General features: G+C 52.5%; 1 protein-coding gene across 8 annotated transcripts in view; it reads left to right on the forward strand.

The window, feature by feature from the left end:
- Positions 1-2,157: 2,157 nt before the first annotated feature.
- The window catches only part of GGACT (gamma-glutamylamine cyclotransferase), a 49,955-nt gene continuing 34,638 nt past the window's right edge, over positions 2,158-17,474 (forward strand). Inside the window, exon 1 of one of the 8 annotated variants that reach the window (XM_062193970.1) lies at positions 2,158-2,224. Coding sequence is in view for 1 of the 8 variants with exons in the window: in XM_062193978.1 (XP_062049962.1) it covers positions 2,758-2,968 (211 nt within the window). In the remaining 7 variants the exon portion in view is untranslated. The other 7 variants (XM_062193975.1, XM_062193973.1, XM_062193977.1 and 4 more) reach the window with 7 other exon arrangements.

Below are 17,474 nucleotides of genomic sequence, written 5' to 3' on the forward strand. Positions count from 1 at the left end.
CTAACAGACCTGGTGAGGCCACCCAGCTTCTAGAAACCACCAGGGTGGTTGGCGTGCCAAGAGCTCCTACGTAACCCACCAGCCCTAAACCAACACGCTAAGGACTTGTCTCAACAGCCCGATCCTTCCCCTTTCAAAACCCTGAGACTCTGGTCTCTGCTAGAGAGCGCCCCAAGCTCGCCTGGTCAGGGCTGTCTTCACAGCACGCGCCATGGACAGTACCACAAATCCTCACTAAGTTCCATCTGTGCACCTGCACAGTCCTCACCCCGCTCCTAGACGGCTGGTCCAGAATCTGCACTTTCAAAAGATTGACTTACTTATTTGAAAGGCAGAGTGAGAGAGAGAAAGGGAGAGATGGAGAGACAGAGGGAGGAGGAGAGAGATACCTTCCATCCACTAGTTTGCTCCCCAAATGGTTGCGATAGCCAAAGCTGGACCAGACTGAAGCTGAGTGCCAGGAACTCCATCTGGGTCTCCTATGTGGTGACAAGGACCCAAGGGCTTGAGCTACCACTTGCTACCTTCCCAGGTGCATTAGCAGGAAGCTGGATCAGAAACAGGGGAGCCGGGACTCCATCCCAGGCACTCTGATAGGGCATGCAGGCATCACAACGCGGCAGCTTAATCCGCTCTGCCACAATGCCCACTCCAGAACCTGCATTTAAAACACTCTCCTCGCTTGGCTCACATGCACATTTACCTTTGAAAAGCATTGGACTAAATCCTCAATAAACCGCATCTCTCAAGGTGGAACCTGCACTGGAGTCATTTGTCAAAATGCCTGTCCCTGGGCCCCACCCCCAGAGCTACTGGCTAAGGAGGCCCGTGTGAGGGCCCAGATGGTGTTTCTACATTCCTAGGTGTTGCTGACAGTGTTTAGCTAGGAGCGCATTTCAAAACTACTTCTGCTGCCCAGGTTTGGCACAGCAACCCTTATCGAGTGCCTAGCCAAAAATCCACCTCCACCCCTTGAGGTCCAGCTTCCTGCCTTAGGGGCAGCAGACAGCTGATGCCTCAAGTACCTGGGTTCCTGCCACCCAACGGAGCAGACAGGGATGGAGTTCCAGCCTCCTGGCTCAGCCTGACCCAGCTCTGGCTGCTGTGGTTATTTATCTAGGGGAGTGAATGAGTGTGGATGGATGCAAGATATTTGAATCTCTCTCTCATACATAAAATGAAAATACATAAATCAGTTAATACATTTTTTACAAATTATTGCTTAATCTCTCTGCAAGTTAATTTTTCACCCCACATGCCCCAGTCTGTGTTGGGCTTACTTTCCATCTATTTGTTTCACGTTCCTTGGCTGACACAAAAAAGAAAAAAAATTGCAATAATGATGAAGCACTTCTTTCGAATACTCAAGAATATTTATGTGTTAAAAATATACACTAGGCAGGACTTTCTATACTTTCAATTTAATCACTAACTGTCCAAGAGAAGAAAAAAACCTGAAAATTAATGGCTTATGAAGCCGATCCCTTAGATTTCCTTGGGAATTGTACACCAGCATTCTTGGAAATGTTTAGAAAAAGCTCTCGGCTAGTCCTCAGGCAGGAGGAATTGGGGGAGGAGGAGGCAGGAAGCGACCAAGGGGTCCCTGCTGGTCTGATAACGAGATACCTGGTGCTTCTCCGCCCCATCTCTGTGTCATCCCTGTCACCTGGGCCCCCAAAGTGGCATCGCTTAAACCCCACATGAAAAACACAAGTCCAGAAACCTGTCTCTGGTTCTCAGTCTTCCACCTGCGGAGGCTTACATTTAGCGCCGGGGCGGGGGGCAAGGGGACAGGTGCTAAATGAACTCTCCCATTAAATAAAACAACCAGACCTTTTTTTTTTTTTTTTTTTTTTTAAGGGGGAATCGGTAAATAAGGGGGCAGTTGACCGCACGGTCCGTTCCCTGTCTCCCGTGGAAGGCCTGGGAGGTGCGCGCACCGGTGTCAGGGGGCGGGGATGCTTCTCAGGTGTGCGTGGGCTCCGGCTCCGTGCGGCCCAGGTGTCGCCTGCACCGGTCACGGCTGAGCACGGGCGTCCAGGTGCGTTAGCGTGGACACGTGCGGCCCGGAGCGTCCCCGGGCGCCGCGGGGGCGGGCGGGTCCGCGTGCGGCCTGCAGGGGGCGCCGCCCGGGGCGGCCTGGGGGCCGCGGCGCGGGCCGGGCCGGGCGTTTCCGCTCGGCGGCCCCAGCGGGCTCTGCCCGACGGCGCCGGCTCGGCAGCAGGTGAGGCGCCGGCGCGCGGGGCACTCGGGGCGCGCGGGCCGAGCTCGGGAGGGCCGGGGCGGCCGGCGGGGGCGTGCGGCGCCGGAGCGCGTCCCCGGAGCCCGCGGGGGCCGGGGCGGGCGGGCGAGGGTCGCGGTCCCCACACGTTCCTGAGGCGCCGGAAACCCCGCCGGAGGGCCCAGCCGCTGGTGCTCGGGCGTCTGTGTGTGGGGACACTTCCCTGGGCGGGAAACGCCACGCGCCCCCTCGGCTCGCGCTGCTGCTGCTGTTGGCTGGTGGGGCAGAGAGCAGGAAAAGGCGCCAGGTTTGTAGCCTTAAAGAAAGAAAGAAAAAGCAGGCTGTTCTGCTAAATGTCCCAGGAATTAAAAAAAAAAAGTCAGTCTGCTGGCTTGACCCATGTAAAATGTATCTCTCTCTCTCTCTCTCTCTCTCTCTCTCTCACCCTCTCACCCTCACCCACACACACACACACACACACACTTCTATTTTCCCAGCGTTGAAGGCCCCTCCCTGACCTCACTGGAGGTGTTGGAATGTCCAGACAGAAATGGCCAGTGGTTTGGCCTCGTTTCCCAGAATGCCTTGTTTTCCAGAAACTGCGCGTTCCTGAAGAGCCAGCTGCTCCAGGCCCGTGGGGGGCCCCGGTAGTTGAAGTGTCTTGGAATGTTCTGGACCGGTGGCCCTCACCAAGCAGGGCCTCCACTGTGGCTGGTAGACGTGGAGAGGGGCCGTCCGTCATTCGTGGTGACTTGGGTGGGGTGTGGAAGCCTGAGCTATTTCTCTTTTTAAATGATCTGTTGTTGGTTTTCCTCTTTATTTCACATAGACCTAGTGCGATCTCACGTCCGCTCCCGAAGGGAGTCATTGGAAGGCTTTGTGCGCGCTGTTAGCTGGGGCCTTTCTCTTGGTTGGGCACCCCAAGGGCTGGCATGGAGGTGTCGTGCCCCAGTGTTTGGGCAGGGCCCTTAGGAAAAGTGGCGGCAAGAGGTTCGTCCTCTTCGTTAGCATTCTCTGGAAATTGTCCGCGTGGGTCAACCTTGGCTCCTGGAGTTTTTTCACAGCGCCCTGGTTACACCGGGCCGGCACTGTCCAGTCGAAGGTCACTATTAATATAGTCAGGAAACTGTAGAGAAGGGCAAGACGGCCTTGTTCAGGTTGCGAGGCACTCCCGAGCCCCCGGGCTTTCCGGCGGAGCTCACTCGGTGGAAGGTGCTGTTCTCCCACACATGTCCAGAAAGACCTCTCCGAGGTCTGGCTTTGCGTGGCCTTGTGAAGTCGCCGATGTTGGTAGCAGCCAGAATGTTAGGAACGAGGCAGCGGTGAGAGCTGCGGCCTCCCTGGAGGAGTGGGCAAGGGTGAGTGTGGGCTGGCCCTTGATGGAGGGTGGGTTTTCATAGGCCGAGAAATGGGGCGCTAACACCAGGTGCAAAGAAGGGGAAGGAGAAAGGTTTGGAGAAAGGTGAGCTGGTCAGCTGGGTCTTCTGCAGCCGGGGCGTGCCTGCCAGCAAAGGCCGCCTCTGATAAACTGCTTACCGCTCTTTGGTCTGGTTTGTTTTCATAGGAAGTTTTTAAGCAAACATGCAAGCACAGGACCACGGTAATGAATCTCAATATCTGTCAAGTCGATATTGCCATTCTTGCGTATCCTTAGCTGCTCCATTTGTTTTGTCGTTAGAGCAATTTAAAACAGTTTATTTGAGGCAACATGACATATCACCCTTAAGTAATCCAGTGCACATCTCCCAAAAGAGAGCATTTTCTTTTTTAAGGATTTCTGTACTTTGAAAGGCAGAGTTTCAGAAAGAGAGAGAGAGGCACAGAGATTTTCTATCTGCTGGTTCATTCCCCAAATGGCTGCAATGGCTGCAGCTGGGCCAAGCAGAAGCCAGGAGCCTGGAACTCCATACGGGTCTCCCATGTGGGTGGCAGGGACCTAAGCGCTTAGACCATCTCTGCCGATTTCCCAGGCACATTAGCAGAGAGCTGGAGCCGAAGCACAGCAGCCAGGACTCTGGCATCCATGTGGGATGCCAACGTCACAGGTGGTGACCTGACCCGCTGTGCCACAAAGCCAGCCCCAGGCGTTTTCTTCTGTAGCCATATCATTATCATAATGAAATTGAAAATAGTTTCTCTAATGCATTCTGGAATCCAGCCCATAGATTGTCCTGAACGCCTCCAAAATGCAGTTACTTTTAATGTTACCTTCTGCGAATTGAATCCAAACAAGCCACACAGGGTGTTTTGGTGAAAATCTGTTGTCTCCTTCAGTCTGGGCTAGGGGATGGTGAACCTTCCCTGTGAAGGGCCAGGTACCAGCTCTCCTAGGGTCTCAGGCCTTGCGGCCCCTGTACAGACACTCCACTGTGCCACTGTCCTAGGATAGTGGCTGTGGCTGGTGTGTGAATGAGCGTGCATAGCTGTGTCCCATTGACACTACGTTTTCTCTCTTTTTTAATGTGTTTAAAAAGATTTATTTATTGATTTGAAAGGCAGAGAGAAAGAGAGATCTTTCATCTGCTGGTTCACTCCCCAAATAGCACAGTGGCTGGGGCTGGGCCAGGTTGAAGCCAGGAGCTTCCTCGGGGTCTGCTATGTGCAAGCGTGGGTCCAAGTATTTGGGCCATCTTCCACTGCCTCCCCAAGTGCATTAGTAAGGGAGCTGGATCAGAAATGAGCAGCCGGGATTCAAACCATATGGGATGCTGGCGCTACTGGCGGAGGCTGAACCTGCTATACCACAACACCAAGTTTTCTTCCTTAAAACATACTGGTGGGCTGGACTTAGCTGCAGACATACTTTGCCCTGGTCTAGAGCTGCCCCTGTGGATTTCTTGAATGCCAATGGCTGACAGATGCACTTGGCTGGTTGGGTGTGGGAGGCCTCACGTTCTGGGTTTATTTGGCTGCTGGGGGTAACATCTGGCCTGCAGGCCGTGTGAGGCCCTCAGAATCATTTGGTCTGGCCCTAGCAAAGCAACTGCAGGTGTCACTCAAAATCCAATATATATGTGTCAGGTTAATTCTTAATAATTTTGTATGGTCTCACAAATGATGTTATAAATATCCAAATGGCCCTTGGCAGAAAAAAAGATTCTCCACCCCTGACTTGGCTGGCCTGGGGATAGTAAGGTTTAGCTTGCTCCTCTGTCCCCTGTGTTTCCTGTAAATTGGATGTGAACCCTAAAGGCTTAATTAGATTCATGGTCAATTAGGGGACTTGAGAAGCGGTTTGTACAGTGTCCGTTTACGTGAATTTAGAAGACTTGGAAGCCCTCCTCTAAAGCAGGCTTGGCCTGGTGGCTGAGAATGCCCCTTGTCTTGTTTGGCTTGCTGGTAGGAGGAGCCGTGGCTGTTTATTTCTCAAGGAGCCAGGGAACTTGCGCCCTGCTCTGGGTCAGTGGGAGCTGTTTTCTGTTTCAGGCGTCCTTTGTGCCCTGAGGCTGGTGGCCACGGTTTCCCTGTGAACGGAAGTGCTTTATTTACTCAGATGCATGCTGAGGGCCAGAGAGGGCCTTCTCCACTCCTCTTCCTCTTCTCTTAGCCCCAGTGGGCCCGAGAACTGGGTTTCCCGTCTGCATGGATTTTGTTGTCTCTATGTCAGGTGGGCGTACCTGTCCTGGCATCCTTGAAGGATGCCAAAGCCAGACGCTTTTAAGACTCTCAGCTTGGGGCCAGCATTGTGGCATAGCCAGTTAAGTCACCTCCCGTGATGCCCGCATCCCGTATGTGTGCCAGTTTGAGATTGGCTGCTCCACTTTGGATCCAGCTCCCTGCTAATGTGCCTGGGGAAGCAGTGGAGGATGGCCCAACTGCTTGGGCTGCTGCACCCACTTGGGAGACCTGGACGAAGTTCCTGGCTCCTGGAGCCATCTGAGGGTAGCGAACCAGTGGATGAAAGATATCCCCCCCACCTGCCCTGCCGCCCTCTCCCTCTCTCTCCCTCTTCTCCCCCCACCCTGTAACTCTGCCTTTCAAATAAATAAGAAATAAATCTTTAAAAAAAAAAAAAAGGACCCTTGACTCTCTGAGGTCTTGGACTCTGGGGCAGCACGTCTTTGAAAATGCAAGCCTACAGGTGAAAATGATCCTGTCTCGTGCTCAGCGCTCCTGACTCCCAGAGCACCAGAGCATGCAGCTCATAAGTAATGCCAGTCAGAAGCCCTTGTCTTTTTTGTCATTTAAGAACAGTAGGGGGAAACTTTGTTCACCCCTTCATCCATTTTTCTACTGGGTATGATCTTTACTTACTGATTTAGAAGAATTATTTGTATATTGAGAATACTAATTTCATTTTCTAATTTTTTATAATTTCCCCCAATTTTTAAATAATTTTTGTAGTATTTATGCTCTCTAGAAAACTAGTTTTATGGAGTGAAAAACATCAGTCTCCCTTGACAGTTCATTTGTTTTGTATTTTGCTTAGAAAGACCTGCCCATGTCACAGTTTTTTCTTAAATACATGTAAACACAGGTAAACCAACATGCAGTGAGACCTTGTGGTTCTGAAAAAAGAATATTAAAGGGAGGTTACTTCTGCTGGATATTCTAATACTGAGTTAATGAACTGCGGGCATTAAGATTGGCCTTAGGTTGCTAGTGTCCAAGTAGGGAGATGGGTGTTTGAGGGATCAGGATTCCATTTCCCTAGTTTTGTATCTGTTTGACTTCCAGAGTAAAAAGGGTTCCTTTACAAGAAGAGAAGGGGGACCCTGTCTCTGTCCCCTTCGGTCACATCCAGCAGCTGTTTGTTTAGGCTGTGGTTGCAGGGTGCGGGGCTCCTATGTTAACAAATGCATAAGGTCTGGGAACTTGTATTTCTCACATGGGAGGCAGACGCTAATGTCGTGATTAAGAGCAGCGAGTCCTCTGTCACACTGCCTGGCTTCCAGTCCTGGCTCTGCCACTTACCAGACGGGTGATAGCTGACCTTCTTCACTTACGAAAGGAGGTTAATAAAAGTTGTCTCACTAGTGAGAGTGTTGGGGGGATTGAATGAGGAAACACACACGACAAGTTCATCACATGGCATTTGGCGCTCAGTAGATGCAGGGGCTTACGTGGGAGGGCGTGGGTGCTAAGTCAGTGTAGACCGCGTCCTCTTCTGGGCTGGCTCGGTAGGGTTTGGGGAGGACTTTTCGAAGAAAAACCACATATCTTAACCAAATGGAACCACCTTTCACCAGAGAAGTGACCGGGAGGGCTTTACCTTTGTAGCCACTGGAGGAAGTGTGTCTGGTTTTGGGACAGCGCCTGTTCTTTCGATCAGAATTCCCACACAGGTGTCACTGGACAGGATATACGGCCTCTACAGGCTGTGCCCCATCTGGAGGGTCCACCAGATGAGCTGTTCTTGGCTTGGCTGGTTTCTGGACTGGTCCCTTGCAGCTTCTAAGCCAGCAGCATTGCCACTCTCTGCCCTGCTTCCACCGTCTTATTCTCTCTGACTGAACCAAGGAAGGTTCTCCACTTCTTTCACTGATGTGCTTAGGTTGGGCCTGTTTGGATAATTAATCCAGGAGAATCTCGTTAGCTCAGAATTCTAAAGTTGACTCATTTCTGCAAAGTCTGTTTCACCACGCCAAACAAATTCATTCCTGGGATTGGGACGTGGGCATCTGTGGGGAACCATTGTTCTGCCAGTCACAGGTAAAAGAAGTGGGTGTGGCTGAAGCTTAGGCAGGGAGCAGCTGAGTCCAGGAGGGAGCAAGGCAGAGAGGGGTCCTTTAGGTCCTGTCTGGTGTTGCAGGTTTGTCTGAACAGCAGGAGGATGACGTCATGGTCAGATTTACTGGCCCAAGCCCGGAATCAGCCATTTCCCCACGGAGCCTGGTTGGCTGCTTTAAAGTGGGAGAATGGTGTTGAAACCATGATCTGGGCCTGAGCCACCGCAGAGGACAGAGGTAGGGAAAACATCCGGGAGATGAAAGTATCTCATGAGCTCTACTGATAACTTTTTTTTTTTTTTTAACAGGCAGAGTTAGTGAGAGAGAGACAGAGAAAGGTCTTCCTTTTTCCAAATGGCCACCATGGCTGGCGCGCTGTGGCCGGCTGATAACTTTTAAGTCTTTCTAGACTAGAGGGCTTGTGCTTAATGTCATGGATCTTTTTTTTTTTTTTTCAAGTTTTTAAATTTTTATTTGAAACAGAGAGTTACGGAGAGAGGGGGAGAGAGACAGATACATCTTCATTCTGCTGGTTCACTCCCTTGAGGACCACAACAAGTGGGACTGGACCAAGCCAAAGCCCCCTGGAGCCTGGAACTCCATCGGGGTCTTCCACATGGGTGGCAGGGACCAAGCACTGCTTTCCCAGGCACATTGGCAGGGAGCTGGGTCAGAAGTGAAGCAGCCAGGACTTGAACCATTCCCATATAAGGTGTCGGCCTTGTGGGCAGTGGCTTAACCCACTGCACCACATCACCAGCCCTGGCATCATGGCCCTTTGACATCCCCCCATCAGGTTGGTTATTATTTGGTTATTGACTTTTGAGCCCTTTCTTCCTCTCTGCTACTACAAGTTCCCCAGATTGCTCCTGTCTATCCCTGCTTCAGTATTTTTTTAAGATTTATTTATTCGTGGCCGGCGCCGTGGCTCACTAGGCTAATCCCCCACCTTGTGGCACCGGCACACCAGGTTCTAGTCCCAGTCAGGGCACTGGATTCTGTCCTGGTTGCCCCTCTTCCAGGCCAGCTCTCTGCTGTGGCCAGGAAGTGCAGTGGAGGATGGCCCAAGTGCTTGGGTCCTGCACCCCATGGGAGACCAGGAGAAGCACCTGGCTCCTGGCTTCAGATCAGTGAGATGCGCCGGCCGCAGCGGCCATTGGAGGGTGAACCAACAGCAAAGGAAGACCTTTCTCTCTGTCTCTCTCTCTCACTATCCACTCTGCCTGTCAAAAAAAAAAGATTTATTTATTTTGAAAGAGTTAGAGAGATATCGTCTACCTACTGGTTCACTCCCCGGGTGGCCACAGTGGACCAGGAGTTTCATCCAGGTCTCCCACGTGGGTGCAGGGGCCCAAACACTTGAGCCATCCTCCACTGCTTTTCCCAAGCCATTGGTAAGGAGCTGGATCAGAAATGGAACAGTTGGGACTCAAACCAAACCCATAGGGGATGCCGGCGTCGCAGGAGGCGGCTGTATTCCCCGTGCTACCAGGCCGTTGTCCCCCACCCCGTGTCCCAGTCTGAAGTCAGCCATTTCTCCGAGGAGCTCTGGTTCTTCATCTGGAGATGCTGTTAGGGACCCAGGGCTGGCTGCCGGGTGTGCTCATGTCTACTGCAGTGTCGTCACTGCAGCTGTTGGAGGGTGTGTGTGTGTGAACACTTGTGTGTGCAACCATCTGTCTGTGTGACGCTACATGTGAGTGAGTTCTCGCTCTAAGCTGTTACCACATACGTCACCCCAACCATTTCCCTGACTAACCAGCCCTTCCAGCAGGGAGAAACCTGGCTCCTCCCACCATGCCATGCTTTGACTTCTTTGTTCAATATGTGGATGGCCATCTTGGTATCCGGGGGGGATGGTTCCAGGACCCCCAGCAGATTCCAAAATCTACAAATGTTCAAGTCCGTTATATAAAACAGTGTCATATTTGCGTATAATCGGCGCAGTCCTCTGATTATGTGACTTAGAAGACCTGATACAGCGTAAATGCTGTGCAGGTGATGTTACGCTGTACTGGGCAGGGAGCAGTGACGAGGGGCAGTCTGTACATGCTCAGAGCAGATGCAGTTTATTTTTCAAGATAGTTTTGATGTGCACCTGATTGAATCAGTTACTCTGAAACCCACAGGTACACAGGGCTGTGGCACCCCCGGGGAGCCAGCTCAGTCAACTAGAGGACAGTTCCTTTGTCTCTAGTCCTAAAAGTGTGGACTGCACCAGCAGGCGAGATTCTCTCTTTGGGCATGAAGGAGGACCTGCTGCCTGGAGGGTATGTCCACAGCTTTCTCCTGGAACCTGGAACCCTGATACGAAGCCAGAGGGGCCCAAAGAGGAATTACTTCATAGCTGTATTCCATTATTTAGTAACAAATTACCCAGACGGAGGCTTAAAGTAGCAGACATTTGTTCCCCCACAGCTCAGGGCGTGGGCAGGACCCTGCCCCCTCCCAGGCCCCGTGGGAAAGTCCATGCTCGCCCCTTTCTGCCTCCGGAGGCTCCAGGCAGCCTGGATGGTGACTGCACAACTCGGGCTCTGCTCCCGTCTTCACGGGCCTCCCCTGCCTTATGTGTCCCACCGAGCTCATCTGCAGGCCACTAATGGAACCACATCCCAGAGGTTCCGGGGACTAGGACAGGTATGGCAGTGCAGGTGTCTGTATTCATAAGGCTGTGTGGTGCAGTGGTTAACGCACCGCCTGGGGCACCCTCAGCCCACCTTACAGTGCCTGGGTTTAAGTCCCAGCTCTGCCTCTGGCTCCAACTTCCTGCTGATGCACCTGCCGCCTGAGGGGCAGCAGGTGAGGCCTCACGTCGTTGGGAGACCCGGATTGAGTTCTCCTGGTTCCTGACTTTGGCCTGAGCATTTGGGGAGTGAACCAGCAGATGGAAGGTCTCTGTTGCTGGCTCTCTGCTTTTCAAATAAAATGAACATAAATAAGCAGATCTGGGGGGTAGGGGTGGCGGCCTCCTGCTGGGCACCCCGGGGTGTGTCACTGCCTGTTGGGGCTCCTGTCTTGTTGCCCCCTGGTCGGGTGAGAGCCAGGCCTTTCCCACTCACATTCTGCCGCAGCGCCTACCCCATGACCGGTGCCCGATGGTTGTCGACAGCCGGAGTGATGTCACGTTGTGGGGTCCTCCCGCCCCGAGTTCTGGTGGCCACATCCACTCCAAAAGCCTGCGAGCGACCCTGGATCACCAGCGTTAAGGGAAAGTTCTGTGAGCTGTCATTTTTTTTTTTTAAGATTAATTTATTTATTTGAGAGGTAGAGTCACAGAGGGAGAGAGAGAGAGATCTTCCATCTACTGGTTCACTCCCTGAATGGCCACAATGGTAGAACTGGGCCCATCTGAAGCCAGGAGCCAGAAGTCTCTTCCCAGTCTCCCACGCGGGTACAGGGGCCCAAGGACTTGGGCCATCTTCCACTGCTTTCCCAAGGCATAGCAGAGAGCTGGATCAGAGGAGGAGCAGCCGGGCCTTGAACCAGTGCCTGTATGGGATGCGGGCAATGCAGGCAGAGGCTTAGCGGCGCCCATGAGCTGTCATTTGTTCTAGAAGAATCACAGCTGCCCACTTGCAGTCACGATTTGTCCCTTGATGTGGGCATCCACATGTTTGGTGCAGATTGTAAAAGCCAAATGAACACCAGGAGAGGAAATCAGCTCGTGTCAGAAGTGAACGAAGAATCGCCTGGCGGTGGTCGTCCCCGGGAGGTGTCGTGGTCGTCACAGGAAGATGGCGTGAGCAGCGGGGCCTGTCACGCAGAAGGCAGGTACACTGCAGGTGAACTGTGTGGGCCAGCATTCCAGGCTTGCGATTGGCTGGAACGCATGGAGCAGGCGTGGCTGCAGGAAGTGTCTAGATGCTTCCCACAATGTGTCTCTGGCCTCGGTGGCCGCTGTCCCTGCTAACTGGATGCATGGTGCAGACACCAGCCTGCACACAGGTGCGTGTTTCTGCTAGGCGGCTTTTGCTGAATATTGATAACGAAGGCTTCCTGACACACCTGAGTGCAAGGAGGCTGGCTGTGGGATGAGAGCCGTACAGGGGAAGACAGCGGCTGCTCTGGGAAGGAGGGAGAGGCGTGCTTGGTGCTCAGATTTCTCTGTGGACTCGCGGTTCCAGGATCTCCTTACCAGAAGGTTGGTTTCTCTCAAGGTCGGCTTTGTGATCCAGAGCTCAGTTGGCAAACATCTCTTTACCTTCTGATATTTGAGTTGTGGCAGCGTGAGAAGAAGATGGCAAGTGGGAGTGTGGGACCTGCACAGAGGCTGGCCTGGAGCTTGGCTCCTGCAGAGACAGACACACTCAGGCCTGCGGATAGACACACTCAGGCCTGAGACGGACACACTCAGGCCTGCAGATGGACACACTCAGGCCTGCAGAGATGGACACGCTCAGGCCTGTAGACGGACACACTCAGGCCTGCAGAGATGGACACGCTCAGACCTGCGGATGGACACACTCAGACCTGTAGACGGACACACTCAGACCTGTAGACGGACACACTCAGGCCTGTAGAGATGGACACACTCAGAGCTGTAGACGGACACACTCAGGCCTGCAGAGATGGACACACTCAGAGCTGTAGATGGACACACTCAGGCCTGCAGAGATGGACACACTCAGACCTGAGACGGACACGCTCAGGCCTGCAGAGATGGACACGCTCAGGCCTGTAGATGGACACACTCAGGCCTGCAGAGATGGACACGCTCAGGCCTGCAGAGATGGACACACTCAGGCCTGCAGAGATGGACACACTCAGGCCTGCAGAGATGGACATGCTCAGGCCTGCAGAGATGGACACGCTCAGGCCTGTAGACGGACACACTCAGGCCTGCAGAGATGGACACGCTCAGGCCTGTAGACGGACACACTCAGGCCTGCAGAGATGGACACGCTCAGAGCTGTAGACGGACACACTCAGGCCTGCAGAGATGGACACGCTCAGGCCTGCAGATGGACACGCTCAGGCCTGCAGAGATGGACACACTCAGACCTGAGACGGACACGCTCAGGCCTGCAGAGATGGACACGCTCAGGCCTGTAGATGGACACACTCAGGCCTGCAGAGATGGACACGCTCAGGCCTGCAGAGATGGACACACTCAGGCCTGCAGAGATGGACACACTCAGGCCTGCAGAGATGGACATGCTCAGGCCTGCAGAGATGGACACGCTCAGGCCTGTAGACGGACACACTCAGGCCTGCAGAGATGGACACGCTCAGGCCTGTAGACGGACACACTCAGGCCTGCAGAGATGGACACGCTCAGAGCTGTAGACGGACACACTCAGGCCTGCAGAGATGGACACGCTCAGGCCTGCAGATGGACACGCTCAGGCCTGCAGAGATGGACACGCTCAGGCCTGTAGACGGACACACTCAGGTCTGCAGAGATGGACACGCTCAGGCCTGTAGATGGACACACTCAGGCCTGCAGAGATGGACACGCTCAGGCCTGTAGACGGGCACACTCAGGTCTGCAGAGATGGACACACTCAGGCCTGCGGATGGACACACTCTGGCCTGAGGCGGACACACTCAGGCCTGCAGAGATGGACACACTCAGAGCTGTAGACGGACACACTCAGGCCTGTAGACGGACACACTCAGGCCTGCGGAGACGAACACACTCAGGCCTGCAGGTGGACACGCTCAGGCCTGTAGATGGACACACTCAGGCCTGCAGAGATGGACACGCTCAGGCCTGTAGATGGGCACACTCAGGTCTGCAGAGATGGACACACTCAGGCCTGCGGATGGACACACTCTGGCCTGAGGCGGACACACTCAGGCCTGCAGAGATGGACACACTCAGAGCTGTAGACGGACACACTCAGGCCTGTAGACGGACACACTCAGGCCTGCGGAGACGAACACACTCAGGCCTGCAGGTGGACACACTAAGGCCTGCGGATGGACACACTCAGGCCGACAGAGACGGACACACTCAGGCCTGAGATGGACACACTCAGGCTGGAAGAGCCCCTTCTTTTCTCCTTCAGGTTTTATTAGGAACGTAGCCAGCATACTCACAAGTGGAGGATAATGAGCCCTCATGCGCCAGCCACGGCCTCTGAAAGGGGTCGCACCACCTTTGCCGTGGCCGTGCTGTTTCCTGCCTCCCTCTGTGTTGTGGGTTTTGCGTGCTCGCTTGCTTCTGGACAGCCTTGTAGCTAGTGATGGAAGTCTTGTAATTTTACCCCCAGGTCCTTCACTTAGGATCTTGTTAGAAGCAGAGCTGCCGCCTGTGACGCTGGCATCCCCCATGAGCAACTGTCAAGTCCTGGCTATTCCCTTTCCACTTCAGCTCCCCGCTGGTGCACCTGGGAAAGCAGTGGAAGATGGCCCAAGTGCCTGGGTCCCTGCACCCATATGGGGAACCTGGATGAAGCTCCTGGCTCCTGGCTTCAGCCTGGTCCAGCCCCGGCCATTGAGGTCATTTGAAAAGTGAACCAGCAGATGGAAAGTCTCAATCTCTCTGTCTCCTTCCCCCTCTCTTTCTCCCTCCTTTCCTCTCCCTTCCTCTCAAATAAATGAACAAATCCTTTAAAAAAGAAAATGTACTTGAGTCCCTGCCACCCACAGGAGACTTGGGCAGAGATCCTGGCTTTAGCCTGGCCCTGCCCTTGCTGGTACAGGATTTGGGGAGTAAGCGGGGGTGGAAGATCTCTCTTTCTCTCTGTCTCTGTCACTCTCTGCCTTTCAAGTAAGTAAATAAATAGATCTTTTAAAAAAAAATCTGAGCTCCATAGTCCTTTATCTTGAGCATTTTTGGAGTTGTTGCATGTGCTCATGCTTTCATTAATTGTCATTTAGATATGTACGTTGTGAAGCTGATTACATATACTTTTGTTAAGGATTTATTTTTTGTATATTTGAAAGGTAGAGTTAGGGAGAGGGAGAGATGCAGAGAGAATCTTCCGCCTGCTGGTTCACTCCCCATGTGGCCACAGCCACCGGGACTGGGCCAGGCGGAAGCCATGAACTGAGGACTCCATCTGGGTCTCCCATGTGTGTGGCCGCGGCTGAAGCACTTGAACCATCACCTGCTGCTTCCCATGGGGAGCTGGATCAGAAGTAGAGCAGCTGGAACTCAAACTGGCGCCCACAACGGCACTGCAGGTGGCAACTGCTACACCACAGCTCGGCCCCATCAGATAAATCAGTCTTCAAAAAAGAACCCAGTAAATAGACATGAAAAGATACACACACACACACACAGAGTTAATCCCAAAGGCTTCATCTATGGGGATTTATTTATTTATTTGAAAGCCAGAGTTAACAGAGAGAGAGAGAGAATCTTCCATCCACTGGTTCACTCCCCAGATGGCTGCAACAGCCAGGGCTGGGAAGTCAAAGACAGGAGCCAGGAGCTTTATCTGTGTCTCCCATGTGGGGGCAGGGGACCATGGACTTGGGCCATTTTCTACTGCTTTCTCAGGCGCATTAGTAGGGAGCTGGATAGGAAGTGGAGCAGCTGAGACACAAACTGGAGCCCACCTGGGATGCTGGTATCACAGGCAGTACTTAATCTGCGGTACCACAGGGCCTCATACCTGTTTACTGTTGAAACACATTTGGATTATTTATGGTGTTGGGTGATGATGAATAGAGCTGCTGTAAACATTGTAAATAGGTTTCTACGTGAAGAAAGTTTTCATGTTTCTAGGGCCGATCCCTAGCCATGCACCGGTGGGGTCACATGGCAGGCATGTGTTTGATTTTATAAGAAGCTGCCAGACTGTATTCCTGAGTGTCCGTACCCCAGCAACAAGCGAGAGTTCTAGTTGCTCCACTTCCTGTCAGCACTTCATAGTGCCAGTTTTCTCTTTTGTTTTGAGGCATCATAATAGATGTGTTACTCTTGTTTTTAGTTATCTGATTTCAGGTTTCTGAGTATTATAAAAATCAGTTTTGATAATCCTTGAATAAGTTACTGAATTAATTTTTTTTTGTATAAGAGTACTTCAACAAGGTTATGGAAAGTGGAATTAAATTTATTTTGGTACAAAAATTTTTGAAACCCATGCATCATTGGCGGCTCATATGCATTTTTCAAGAACTTTTTTGAAAAACCCCTGTATATCTGCTACAAATATGGTGATTTCTGCATTTGAGTATTTTATACTGAAAAACAAAACCAGAATATCACATAGAAGTCATTAAATCCGAGCAGCTGAGAGCTAGTGCCTGGGGAAGGGTGGCAGAATGAGTGAAACAGTCCTCTGCAGTGACCCCTCCGTCGCACACGTCCCAGGAGCGTCTCGTACGTTCCAGGAGCGTCTCATACGTCCCGGGAGTGTCTCGTTCTTGTACCGTTAATGAACGCTGAGGCCACATCTGATTATCCTGCTGGTTTTCTGTTGGCCAGATTCATCAATAAACAGTTCATTGCATGAGAGCAGATTGGATATAAGTGGACAGTACTCTCTGGACTGTCTGAATTACAGTGTGCGCCATTGTGGTTTAAAGAACAGGCCACTGTGATGTGTCTAGCAGCAGTCAAAGCTTGCATTTTTTACCTTATTAAAGCACGGTGAACTCAGGAAGAAAACCACTTGAAATATCCACTTGTGAACTAAAGATCTCCTGTCTTTCTCTTTGGGTGACCTAGGCACCGTGGCCCCTGGTTACTTCACAGTGTGCAGCTGGCTCCAGGATCAGTTACCAGAATGCCCCTGTTAACGGTTCGCATCGTCTCACTCCCTCTGTCACACGAGCTGTTCCAGTCTCTGGGTGCACAGAGTCATTGCTGAGGGAGGCCCCGTGTGTGATTGCAGGCCTCATCCGGGAGCTGCTGGGTTAAGCTTCCAGTTGGTGGTGGGCTGTGGAAAGCAAGAAGTGATTTCCAGCGTCTGCTCAGCAGTGAGGTGGCTCAGGGGTTCTGCTTTGAGACTTGAATCTTCCTCACGTTGCTTGGAGTTAGCCCTACTGACAGATCTTCTTCCTACCACAGGGCACTGGAGCTGGCTGGGAGGGTGGAGGGCAGGTGGTCCGTGGGCTCCGGAGCTGGATGTGGTCTGAAGGGAAAGACTGGTTCAGAGCTGCAGGGAAGTGGGGTGAGCTTCGGCAGCCAGGTCAGTTACGGCAAGGAACACATTCGTTGACTGTTGACGTCTGCTGCGATTGGAGTAAGTCAGAGTGAAGGACTGTCAGGATGGCACCTCCGTTGGACTTTGTTACATTTAAAATGTGGTTTGCGGGTCCTTTAGAAATTGGTTGAATAAAGTCATACGTGCACATAAGAATACACACGTGTGTGTGTGTGTGTACAGATAGATAGGGTTGGGCAGAAGGGATAATGGAAATGGGTTTTAGAATACCAGCCTTATACACCTGCTGCCCCCTGGTGGCAGCGTATTGAGCAGTGCAGTTCAGAGGTAAGGGCCAGGGGAAGCCAGTGGCCTTCCTGAGGGCTGGAGCTGGGAGGCGTGGTCTCCCTTTACCCGTGATCACCGCTTGTGTTACTACCTGTGTTTTCTTAGGCAGATCTTTCAGTGCAGAGCCCAGATTTCACCTTCTCCAGCGTGACACTCAATTTCTAAAGCGTTTTTCAACTTCAGTACCTGTGACAG

The sequence above is a fragment of the Lepus europaeus genome, chromosome 6, assembly GCF_033115175.1.
Source record: "Lepus europaeus isolate LE1 chromosome 6, mLepTim1.pri, whole genome shotgun sequence".
NCBI classification, from domain to species: domain Eukaryota; kingdom Metazoa; phylum Chordata; class Mammalia; order Lagomorpha; family Leporidae; genus Lepus; species Lepus europaeus.